The sequence below is a fragment of the Balaenoptera acutorostrata genome, chromosome 2 (genome assembly GCF_949987535.1).
Source record: "Balaenoptera acutorostrata chromosome 2, mBalAcu1.1, whole genome shotgun sequence".
Lineage (NCBI taxonomy): Eukaryota > Metazoa > Chordata > Mammalia > Artiodactyla > Balaenopteridae > Balaenoptera > Balaenoptera acutorostrata.
Window position 1 is genome coordinate 170642182 of NC_080065.1, and position 13490 is coordinate 170655671.

Sequence of the window (13490 nt, forward strand, 5' to 3'; positions counted from 1 at the left end):
GGTAGTGGATTGTTGGGGGGTGGGGAGGGGGAGATCTAGGATACAGGGCAGGGATGAATACCGTGCCTGTCTGCTTCAATTAGCAGATGCCGCAAATCCACACAGCGTGTAAAGTATTATACAACCAAAAGTCAGCTTTTGCAGGTCTTTATTTCTTCTATGAAACAATAGGTAACTTTCCCTAGGTTTCACTCTTTTTAGTGTACTAGATCCAGAAATTTAGTGTAATGCCCTGCTTTATATTTTTTGACTTAACATTGGTTTCAAAAAGAATCTTTGCTACCTAGAATCTACAGTCCCTATTTTATGGTAACACTGGATAATGGCTTTGTGAAATTGAAAAACAAATTGGAGCAACTGTAAACAGAAATGCCAAATTATTGATGGTTATTGTTGCTGCTTCCAATAAGTATAAAATTAATGTGTAAGAAAGCCCATTCTTTCATGATAAATACTTGGGATTGAGGGGGGAGAAGGGGACTCTTTTCTTAAAATGAAAATAATTACTGCTATTTTAAATTTCTTTATCATTGAATGTGAGACTCTTCTAACATGAGTTGAGAAGCTGCACAAGTATAGGCAGAGTTATTTTCCTGTTTACATTTTTTTGGTTTGTTTTGGGGGGGAAATTGGTAGGTGTCTAATTAGTGTTTACTTCATTGTTATATTGCAGTAAAAAGTTTTAAAACCACAGTTGCATGTTTGCTTTTGATGTATCCCTTTGTGGAATTAGCACTTTGGGGCCAGTGGAGAAATACAGCATTCACTATCCCTGTCTTCCCCTTCCCTCAGCAGAAATGTGTTTGTCAGCAAGTCGTGAATTCCAACTGCTGCCTTTTTAAAAACCCACAAAATGCTGATTCAGTTCAAAATTAATGCAAATGTCTCAAAACTGGGTTTCTGATATTTGTAAATGTTCTTCCTTATTAGATAAGAATGTATGACCATTAAAGTCATTAGGATTATTTGCTTTTGAAAAGAGAAGGTGGATAGAACTGTCATCTAGCATCTTTTATTGCATTGGACAGACTGGAGAAACCTTTTGGAAGGGTTGGGAGATGCGACTGGAAAAGTTCTTTGGAAAATATACAATCAAGATATCTCATGGCATATTAAAATAAAAATCTTAAAAAGACGTGAAATATGCCATCACTATGCTAAAGGTCAGCTAAATTAATATCCTAAGTAGACTTCTTATTTGAAATCAGGGCATTGATTGGAAAAAAAATATGAGCCTTAGCACCAGAATTTAAATATCTGAGAAAATTTCTGATAACTGAAATTAACCTGAATTCCAAACTCCAACAAGTAAGACTATTGTGTCACATGAGGTGCTCCCTCTGGCCTTGGATAGTGGGACTCTTCCTTCCTTGATTGAAAACCCTGAGGAAAGTTATCTTGCAAAGGAAAGCCAGCCAGTATCCCTCACCAAGAACACATCATTATATTCAGACTGAAAATAGAAATCAGATCCAAGCATGCCCTTAACTTTCAGTAAATTATAACAGAAAGAGAATACTGTCTTTTTTATTTTTTTAAAAAATATTTATTCACTACTTGCCAAAATCAAACAAACAAAAGTGTGAATTTAGCAACACGTTGTTGTTAATGAATTGATTCTGTGAGTCCTGGATTATTAAAGAAAGCACACATATGTATGGAACTGAAGGAATGTCTAGATATTGATGCACTTACCAGAAGGTCTGGACTCAATAATGCAACTCACAGAGTTGAGAGAAATTCTAATTATTAACTAGAGTGGCTGCCTAGGAACTGATCTCAGTAATGGCCTGTATAAAGCAGCATTGTAATTTTAGGTTGTAATTGTCTCCTATTACTGCTGTAACACATTACCATAAACCAATGGCTTAAACAATGCAAGTTTATTTTCTTATAGTTTTGGATATCAGAACTCTGAAATGAGTCTCACAGGGCCAAAATCAAGATGTTGACATGGTTGCATTCCTTTCTGGAGGCTCTAGGGGAGACTCCATTTCTTTGCCTTTTTCAGTTTCTGGAGGCTGCCCCCATTCCTTGGGTCATCGCCCCCTCCAATGCTTCAAACCAGCAATGGCTGTTTGAATTTTTCTCATGCTGCATCACTCTGACACTGTCACTTCTGCTTCTATCTTCTACATTTTAAGAACCTTCCTGTTTTACTTGTGTTCACCTGGATAATGCAGGATATTCTCCCCACCTCAAGACCTTTAATCATGTATGCAAAGTCCCTTTTGACATTTAAAAAAATAGTCAAACTTGGATTTCTTTGGGCGAATTTATTTTACCTACCACACATATATTCCTTGTCATAAAGGAAAAAAAGGAAAATATCTAAAGATTTAGGAATGTAAGTATATTTAAGTGAATGTATTAATATAACCTTCTCATCATTGCCCCAACAGCCCAGAAAATGGCAAAGAAAACCTTCCTTTCCCCAAGTCCATTAGATAACACATTGGTAATTATCACATTGTTTTCTAAATTGCAAATTTTGCTTGCTGTTTGTTTTTTGGTAAATCTTGTGGCCCTATTATTATTCGTACACCATTAACAGACTACCATGTCTTTCCTGCAATTCAAACCAATAATTATGACCAAACTGCAACTGTTGGTACCAGGAATGGCTGAAGCAACAAACTCCCAAGGGTATGAGAATCTGGGCTTAGTTACATCACCTGGTTTGGTTTAGAGGCAAACCGGATCCCATCAGTATTAAAAAATGAGACACAAGTGGTCCACAGTACACTTAAGTGGAAAAGCCCAGCCTAGATGACTGCTCCAACAGACCTTTTGGGAAAGAATGAGGAATATAAAGACTAACTCATGGTATGATTGCTTCTGGAGCACATAAACAGAGAACGTGATACAATCAAGACTTTAAATTTGTGGTTCAAGAGCTGATCAAAAGACCAAGGAAATGGCCCTGAAAGAATCTTCTTTATACCTTAGCCCACTAATTGGGGAATAGAATTTTTCCCCTGTGTCTATTGTCTTAGTGTGTTGAAGGGGTCCATAAACCCCTTGACTTGAAAATGTGGGTGAAAGCAGATATGTTGACCAACTTGCAGCATCATTATATAGATTCACCAGCTCTGGTGGCATGGTCCAAATGGAAGGTAAACAAATTAACTAACAGCAATATAATTTCCCTAAGGAAATCAGGAAATTATTGACTTGAATATCAAAAAGATGCTGAGGTAGTAATTTTGATCACTTTTTCATTTAATTTCCCTTTTTGGCCTTAGTAAAGGATGGCCGTGTCTTGGACATTTTCACAAATTTTAATTAGATGGCAACTTCAATTGTATTTACTGTTGCAGTTGAGGTCTGTTAACTTTACTAAAGCAGTACATTGGCAGCTATCTAGATGCATTTGCTTTCACATGGAGGAACACCAGTGCTGCTTCATTGGTGTATTTCAGGGCTATATCAATTTCTGTCTCTCTGTCAAAGTCTGCTTTGCAGGTACATTGATCATTTCATGTATCCACAGGACATAATAATGGTCTATTACATGGAGGACATAAGGCTGATAGGTCCTGGTGAACATAAAGGAGCAGGTACCCAAGGCTACTTTAAACACATAGGTTGCCAAAGGAAGATGAAGGAACCTGCACCTCAGTGAAGTTTTGGGGGGTTTAGTAGCCTGAACTATTTCAGGATAATCCCATCTGAATCAATTTGCATTCCCTCTTCCTGTAAATAAAAGTAGCACAATATTTGTTGAGCTTCGTAGAATTTGAGTAAGCCATATACCAGTTGGAGTTGGGCCCAAAGAGAGAGTCTCCTGTGATAACGGATTAATAAAATACAAAGTTTGATGTCATAAAAATATTAATGAAATAAAGGAACTCTAGTAACACATGATCTCTCTCACGCGCGCGCGCGCACGCACATGCACGCACGCATGCGTGCACACACACACACACACACACAGAAACAATGTTAGGAAGAGCAAGAGGGCATCACTATAGATCCTGCAAACACTAAATACATACAAGGATATGATTAACAATTTTAAGCTTAGGACTTTGGAATTTTAATAGAAAAGGAAAAGTTTGATGAAAAATATAACATGCAAATCTGACAAGATGAAACAGAAAATGTGAATAGTCTATAACTACAAAAGCATTTGAATCTATATGTAAAAAAAAAAGTTCTTCACAATAAGTATCTCCCCTAGATACTTTTCCCCAGAAAATTCTACCAAAGATTAGAAGAAGAAATAAAATCAATCATACACAAACTCCTCAAGAATGTAGAAATATTCCAAATCTGGATCATTAAGAAGCACCAGCATTTTAGATGTACTGAAGAAAGGGCAGTATCAGAGAGTAGAGAGGTGGCCAGCAATTGAGGATCCTAAGAGTAGAGTGTGGTGCCAAACAAATGGAGGAAAGAAGAATTTCAGGAGGGAGATTTTGAGCAACATTTGTAAGTGCTAGAGATACGGTGATTGAGATTAAGATTGAAAATTGTCCTTTAGAGTCTGTAGTTACATCTGCGTGTTCAACTTTTTTGAACGTGACCCATAGTTAGAAACATATTTTATACCCTTGTTTAGTACAACCATATACATATGCATAAAAAATAATTGTCTCATATAACAATTTTATGTGCAATGCACTATGATGCTCTTTAAGCATGTTATTCTAGTTATGGCGATGATGAAGTTTAGTAAAATACATTATTTCATAGTCCATTGAATACACTCAGTGGAGTGGTAGTACCAGAAGTAAGCTACTATGAGCTTAGAGGTGATTGGGAAATGCAAAGTTCCAAATACTGAGGCCATACAATTCTTTCAAGAAGCTTGACTGTAAGATGAGAAGACAGTTGAAGCAATAGTAATAAGAAAATGTGAGTTTCCTTCATAATTGTCAATTTTGAGTAGTTACATGATTATTACACCTAGATACTATGTCAAACAGAGTAAATGTTTAAGCAAAAACAAAACAAAACAAAACAAAAAAAACTTTAACTAGATAATATTCAAAATGGCCCTATTTTAAAACACCAATATATAAATTAAAATTGGCAGAGCTTGGTTAATTGCTTCCCCTAGAAGTCTATAAAGTATTGCTAGAAATAAATTATGTGCAAATACTACTGTAATACAAAGAATAATGAGATCAGTTTTGTGAGACAAAACAAGTGAAGGACTAACACATCCCTATAAGTCCTATACAGACTCCAAGCAGAATTTCCTCCAACTATAACATAGTATCAGAACATCAGCTAATTTGTATGTTTAAACTTACATCCCTAGTATGAAAAATATTACAAAGCAATGAGTTACTTTTCTTACCTTGACCTTGATTTTCTATCTCAGATGTAGTCATTTCCTGCCTACAAAGGGGAAAGATAATAATATGAGACACTCCAGTTCTCTGAAGCTAAAGTTGCACTTGAAAGAAATATTTCATTGCCCTTAACCTAAGGTCATTGTTACATTTACAATTCCAAGGTTAAGTAATATTAAAAGCCTGCTTATTCTAGCCCTTTCAGAAAGACCATGAAATAAAGTTAACACTGTATAGTGTTATATACAATTGAAATAGGCTAAGAGAGTAGAACTTAAATGCTCTCACATTTAAAAAACATAAATATGTGAGGTGATGGATGTGTTAATTATCTCAGGGGGCAATCCTTTCAAAATATATACATATATCAAATCATAATGTACCCTTTAATTGTCTTAAAATTTTATTTGTTAATTATACTTCAATAAAGCTGAAAAAAGAAAAACAACAGAAATCTAAGAAAAGAATGAAAAGTGGAGAACAAATTCCACAAATGCCAACAAAATATTTTATGAATTTATTGAATTTAGGAATTACTAAATTATTAGACCATGTATATTGTATATTATCACATATATGGAGAACATATGTGCAATATAGTGAAATTGGGAATGATTCAAAGGAAAATATTGAAATTCAATTTATTTCTCTGCCATTCTTGATGAGTGAGTACATCTTTATAGATAAATGAGAAGTCTTAGAAATTCTAACTACAAACTTGCAGTTACAGACATTAATAAGTGTGGGCTAGTGAAGAGAGAAATAAAGATTATCTCTACAGGGACACAATTCCACACCACACGATAGGGAAGAGACAGAGAGGGGATGGAGTTGCCAACACCACATTTTTTTCCCATTTCCCAGGCTCCTAAAATTGAGAGAAAATATGGAGGTGACAAAGGACACAACCTGTAATGACCTTCCCACCTCAAAGAGGGTAACACATACAGAATGTAGATGTGCCCAGGGCAGAGGGAAGAGAATATTTGGTGAGGAGGCAGTCTGAGACAACATACTAAAATCAAAGCCTGAATCTTAGGTTATTTCTCCTCTGCACCCTCCCCAAACCAATGCACAAATGTACACACACACTACTTTATCTCACAGATGACCTGCTTGCAGAGCAAGGTACTATGCACAAAGTTGCAAGCATGGACTGTATGACAAAAAATAATACAAAAATAGCAGAAACTATGTATTAAAGGCAGATAGAGAGTAATTATCTGTTAATAACTTTGTTAATAATAATAATACATGGAGAGGGAAAGTGGGCTAGCATAAATCAGAAAAACAATTGAAAGAAATGACAAAATTTTTAGAGAAAGTAAAACAGTATTAAAAGCCGGGAAAAGTAAAATAAATTCTAACAACAAAGCAGTAGCATGAAAAGCACACTTGAAATGAAAATTAAAGGGTAGAAAATGAGGAGGTAGAGTGGTTAGAGAAAGAATGATAATTATGAAAAAAATAAAGCCTAATATACACATATTTGTTATTTCTGGACATGAGAACCAAACAAATAAAAGTATCCAAAGATATTTTTTAAAAACTCCTGAAATAAAGACCTGAAAACGATTTTACAGGGGGAAAATAACATGAATCATATGGAACATTGAAATGTAATAGCTTTTAAACTTCACGAATAAATAATCAATGGACAAAGGATTAACCTCCAAAATATACAAAGAGCACATGCAGCTCAATATCAAAAAAACAAACAACCCAATGAAAAAATGGGCAGAAGACCTAAATAGACATTTCTCCAAAGAAGACATACACATGGCCAAGAAGCACATGAAGAGCTGCTCAACATCACTAATTATTAGAGAAATGCAAATCAAAGCTACAATGAGGTATCACCTCACACTGGTTAGAATGGCCATCATCAAAAAATCTACAAACAATAAATGCTGGAGAGGGTGTGGAGAAAAGGGAACCCTCTTGCACTGTTGGTGGGAATGTAAATTGATACAGCCACTATGGAGAACAGTATGGAGGTCCTTTAAAAAACTGAAAATAGAACTACCATATGACCCAGCAATCCCACTACTGGACATATACCCAGAGAAAACCATAATTCAAAAAGACACATGCGGGCTTCCCTGGTGGCGCAGTGGTTGAGAATCTGCCTGCCAATGCAGGGGACACGGGTTCGAGCCCTGGTCTGGGAAGATCCCACATGCCGCGGAGCAACTAAGCCCGTGTGCCACAACTGCTGAGCCTGCGCGTCTGGAGCCTGTGCTCCGCAGCGAGAGAGGCCACGATAGTGAGAGGCCAGCGCACCGCGATGAAGAGCGGCCCCCGCTCGCCACAACTAGAGAAAGCCCTCGCACAGAAACGAAGACCCAACACAGCCAAAAATAAATAAATAAATAAATAAATTAAAAAAAAAAAAAAAAAAAAAAAGACACATGCACCCCAATATTCATTGCAGCACTATTTACAATAGCCAGGTCATGGAAGCAACCTAAATGTCCATCAACAGATGAATGGATAGAGGAGATGTGGTACATATATACAGTGGAATATTATTCAGCCATAAAAAGGAACAAAATTGGTCATTTGTAGAGACATGGCTGGACCTAGAGACTGTCATACAGAGTGAAATAAGTCAGAAAGAGAAAAACAAATATCATATATTAACGCATATATGAGGAATCTAGAAAAATGGTACAGATAAATTGGTTTGCAAGGCAGAAATAGAGATACAGATGTAGAGAACAAGAGTATGGACACCAATGCGGAAGGAGGGGTGGGATGAATTGGGAGATTGGGATTGACATATATACAGTAATATGTATATAATATATAACTAATGAGAACCTGCTGTATAGCACAGGGAACTCTACTTCACTTTGCTGAACAGTGGTTAAACCTTGACAAGCACGTGGTCTACAGAGGGAGATGGACTGTAAAAAGCTAAACTAGGGGCTTCCCTGGTGGCGCAGTGGTTGGGAGTCCGCCTGCCAATGCAGGCGACATGGGTTCGAGTCCCGGTCCGGGAAGATCCCACATGCCGCAGAGCAGCTAGGCCCGTGAGCCACAGCTACTGAGCCTGCGCGTCTGGAGCTTGTGCTCCGCAACAAGAGAGGCCGCGATAGTGAGAGGCCCGCGCACCGTGATGAAGAGTGGCCCCCGCTCGATGCAACTGGAGAAAGCCCTTGCACAGAAACGAAGACCCAACACAGCCAAAAATAAAATAAATAAATAAATAAATTTATAAAAATTAAAAAAAAAAAAAAGCTAAACTAACAAATATAAAGTTACAAGTTAAGAGAAAGGCATGGCAAATATAAGTAGGGGGCAGTATAGGAAATCGACAAGGTATGGAAACAGCATTCATACATAGTCTAGTCAGGGAGATCTTTCCGAGTAATCATAAGAGCCAGCATCTCCAGAAAAGATGTTATCAATCACAAGCAAGGAAAACAAAAACCATGTGCACTAGCAGAGCAACATTTACTAGGGCCCTGAGGTGAAGATGATTGGTGGCTTGAAGAATGTGACTTCCTGGGAGATAATAGGTGAATATGCAGGGTGAGGAATGAGATTGGAGAGGTACACAGGGGTTAGTCCTTATTGAATTTTAGTCCCTGGTGAAGAGTTTGGATTTTATTCTGGGTGTAATAGAGAACCATTGAAGGGTCTTAAGGGGAAGGCATGATTAGATTTATATTTCTGAAAGATTATTCTGGCTAAGTATGAGGAATAGGTTGGAAGTGTGGTCATTCCAAATAGACAACCAAAACCAAACGTCCTTTATTTCAGCTATACATTCATGCATTTACTTTATATAATGATTAAGAAAAAATATGTGCACATGTTTAGATAGAGTCTCCATCTAACATTCTGCCAAGTCTTAGAGGCAATCACCAAAGAATTCTATCATGTGGCTCTAAGAGGTCCAAGATAAGGGGTTAGCTTTCATGGGACAGAGATTCTGGAAGTAAATCTCTGGGGAAAAATATGATCTGATAGGCTGTATTCTTACCGTTTCCTTTTCACATCTGGGCTTACTTTCCCAAGCTGCTTTTGATTCTCTTTCAGGCAACTAGATGAAAACACAAAGAAAAAAGAGATTGTTACCTCCCTCCAAATGTTTTCATCTACTTTTTTTTTTTTTTTTAAACAGATCTTAAATTTTATTTATTTATTTATTTATTTATTTATTTATTTATTTATTTATTTATTTTTGACTGTGCTGGGTCTTCGGTTCGTGCGAGGGCTTTCTCTAGTTGCGGCAAGTGGGGGCCACTCTTCATCGCGGTGCGGGGACCGCTCTTCATCGCGGTGCGCGGGCCTTTCACTATCGCGGCCCCTCCCGTTGCGGGGCACAGGCTCCAGACGCGCAGGCTCAGCAGCTGTGGCTCACGGGCCTAGCTGCTCCGTGGCATGTGGGATCTTCCCAGACCAGGGCTCGAACCCGTGTCTCCTGCATTAGCAGGCAGATTCTCAACCACTGCGCCACCAGGGAAGCCCTTCATCTACTTTTTTAGGTTTCCTTACCATTGAAAACAAACCTGCCTTTCCTTTTTGTCAAACTTCTCTTTCCTTTGAAACTGGCAGTCATAGATACAGAATGCAATTTGGAAGTTGACAACAGAGGCCAGGCTTACGATGGGAGAAAAATGTCTACAGTCTGATCTTTGATTCTCTCAGTCTCATTTTTAATTATCAGGAAAGTTCCAGGGCTGTGATTGATCATGATCAGGCATGCAAATTTCCTGAGTCTCCAGAAGAAACAGGAGAGGCCAAGAAAGTAGAAAGACCCTAACAATGGGAAGGTTCAGCCTCTCCAGCGAGGCCAGGTTACATCAGCAGCTTATGAGCGTCCTGTGGAGCACTAGGACTATTGACTCTGGCCATTTGGGCCAGAGCAAGATTCTCCAGACCCTTCTGTTTTGCCATCCATGTACATAAAGGGCAATGTAATCTTTGCCTACTTTCAGAGAATTTTATGTTGTTCATATTACTCTTAGGCTTCTCTCATCAATTAAAATCATTCTTATGAGAATCAAGCAAACACCGAATGATGAAGTTGCAACAAGAGAAACCAGTGACTTGCATGATTACACAGTGGTTATGCAATAGATAGCCATAGACCCAATCCCGTGATTCAGTTAATCAAATTTTTCACTACACATGTTGTACAAACATAGTATTTCTTGGAATAGTCTTTTTCCACTATTATCAAATCCTCAATGCTGGTCTATTCTCTTGGTTCTATATAGGGGTTCATGTAAAATATCTCAGACTATGAGCCTCACACTTGCTTACTGGCATTATTGAGAGAAGTCATTTCCTCAGTATTGGTGTTTAAAGTTCAAGAAACTTTGTTTAGATATTGACGTACAGGACCACTAAGCAAAGACTAGAATTTGTTAAATACAAAGTAAATCAGATTTGCAGAGGAAGGGAATCTTTTCTTTTACAGAATATGTTCCGATATAGAGATTTCTGGATAATATTCAAAAATGGTCAAATTTGGATGTAACATTTACTTAATAGTATAGATTGTAAATCAGGCAAAATTTAATTTCAGTATCCCCTGTCTTCTGTTCTTTTTCTGTTTCCCTAGAGTCCAGTTTTCTCATGATTTCATTTTCTTAAACTGGTCAATGAAGAAAGAATCTGCTAAAATAATTCTCCTTGAGGTTATTAGCAATTCATTAATTTACACTTCTAAGGGATGTTTGTATTTTAAAGTTTAAAAAAACAGAGGCATAAAGTTCCTAACTTAGTAGGAACTTAATTGGAATTCCATGTCATTAATATTACTCAACATAAATGGGCATTGAATTCTGTCATACATAAAGTAAAATATTTTGTTTTAATCAAGCAGAATTCAGATAACATCAGGCATTGGTGATATACAAGATTTTTGACTGAATTAATAAATTATCAATATTCTATCATTTGAAAAGCAGATACTAAGTTAAGCTTAAAAATGCATGTTGGCCAAAGTACTGAGATAATGGTTGATTTTTCCATATTTTCTGGGCTTTTTCCCTTTCTATTTATTTTTTTTTATGTCCCAAATGTTTGACATTAACTTCTTAAGACATCATAGCTCCACAAAAGAAATCTAAATAAATACCAAAATTCAATAATTTGTACAGTATTTCTCCATCCTATTTGGATTTTTCCTTTTCCATAGATTCTTACTTCTTTTCCATTTAGAGAAGACTCTTATTTTAGGGTAAGTTTAGAATTGATGAATTCTTCTAGTTTTTGCTAGTCTGAGAAGATCTTTATCTCGCCTTCTATTCTGATTGATAATCTAGCTGGGTAGAGTGCTGGCCAATATCTTTGATGAATATAGATGCAAAACTTCTCAACAAAATATTGGCAAACCAAATCCAACAATATGTAAAAAGGATCATATACTGTGATCAAGTTGGATTTATTCAAGGGACACAAGGATGCTTCAACATTTGCAAATGAATCAATGTGATATTCCACATTAACAAAAGGAAGGATAAAAACCACATGATCATCTCAATAGATGAAGAAAATGCATTTTACAAAATTTAACATCCATTCATGATAAAAAATTTTATCCAAGTGTGTATAGAGGGAACATATCTGAACATAACAAAGGCCATTTATGAGAAACCCACAGATAACATCATACTCAGTGGTGAAAAGATGAAAGCCTTTTCTCTAAATTTAGGAACAAGACAAGGATGCTCATTCTTGCCACTTCTATTTAACACAGTATTGGAAGTTCTAGCCAAAGCAATCAGATAAGAAAAAGAAATAAAATGCATCTAGATTGGAAAGAAAGAAATAAAACGGTTCCTATTTACAATATTTTATATAGAAAACCCTAATGTCTCCACCAAGAACTATTAAAATAAATAAATTCATCAAAATTGCAGGATACAAGATTAGTATTCAGAAATCTATTGAATTTCTATACACTAGTATCTTTTCTCAGAAAGAGAAAGTTTTAAAAAACTGTTTTGTTTAAAATTACATCAGAAAGAATAAGATATCTTGGAATAAATTTAACCAAGAGGGTGAAAGATCTGTACTACAAAAACTATACAACATTGATGAAGGAAATTGAAGATGATACCAAGAAATGGAAAGATATCCTGTGCTTTTGGATTGGAAGAATTAATATTGTTAAAATGACCATACTACTCAAAGCAGTCTACAGATTTAATGCAATCTCTATCAACATACCCATGACATTTTTCACAGAACTAGAACAAATAATCCTAAAATTCATATGGAACCACAAAAGACACAGAATTTCCAAAACAATCTTGAGAAAAAAGAACAAAGCTGGAGGTATCACCCTCCCAGACTTCAGATTCTACTACTTACCTACAGTAATCAAAACTGTATGGCACTGGCACAAAAGCAGACACATAGGTCAATGGAACAGAAAAGAGAACCCAGAAATAGCCAATTGATCACTGACAACAGAGGCAAGAATATACAATGGAGAAAAAAGTCTCTTCAACAAGTTGTGCTGGGAAAACTGGATAGCTACATGTAAAACAATGAGATTAGAAAATTTTCTCACACTGTATACAAAAGTAAACTCAAAATGATTTAAAGAAATAAAGGTAAGACTTGTAACCATAAATTCCTAGATGAGAATATAGGCAAAACACTCTTTAACATAAATTGTACCAATTTTTTTTTGTATCAGTCTCCTAAGGCAAAAGAAATAAAAGCAAAAATAAACAAATTGGGCCTGATTAAACTTAAACATTTTGCACAGCAAAAGAAACCATTGACAAAATGGAAAGAAAACATACAGAACGGGATAAAATAATTGCAAATGATGTGACCAACAAAAGGTTAATATCCAAAATATATAAATAGTTCACACAACTCAATATCAAAAAACAAGTAACCCAATCAAAAAATGGGCAGAAGACCTGAATAGACATTTCTCCAAAGACATATAGATGGCTAACAGACACATGAAAAGATGCTCAACATCTTTAATTATTAGAGAAATACAAATCAAAACAACAATGAGGTATCACCTCACACCTGTTAGAATGGCTATCATCAAAAAAACTACAAATAAGAAAAGTTGGAGAGGATGTGGAGAAAAGGGAATCCTTGTACACCGTTGGTGGAAATGTAAACTGGTACAGTCACTATGAAAAACAGCATGGAGTTTCCTCAAAAAACTAAAAATAGAACTACATATGATCCAGC

At 36.2% G+C, this 13490-nt stretch overlaps 1 protein-coding gene across 2 annotated transcripts in view; it reads right to left on the reverse strand.

Annotated features, from left to right (window-relative positions):
* The window catches only part of NLRP3 (NLR family pyrin domain containing 3), a 150224-nt gene that overhangs the window by 12022 nt on the left and 124712 nt on the right, over nucleotides 1-13490 (reverse strand). For both annotated transcript variants that reach the window (XM_057541658.1, XM_057541656.1), the window contains 2 exons: nucleotides 9295-9354; nucleotides 5309-5349 (listed from right to left, as the gene is read on the reverse strand). In XM_057541658.1, coding sequence (XP_057397641.1) covers nucleotides 5309-5349; nucleotides 9295-9354 — 101 coding nt within the window. The remainder of the gene's footprint in view (nucleotides 1-5308; nucleotides 5350-9294; nucleotides 9355-13490) is intronic.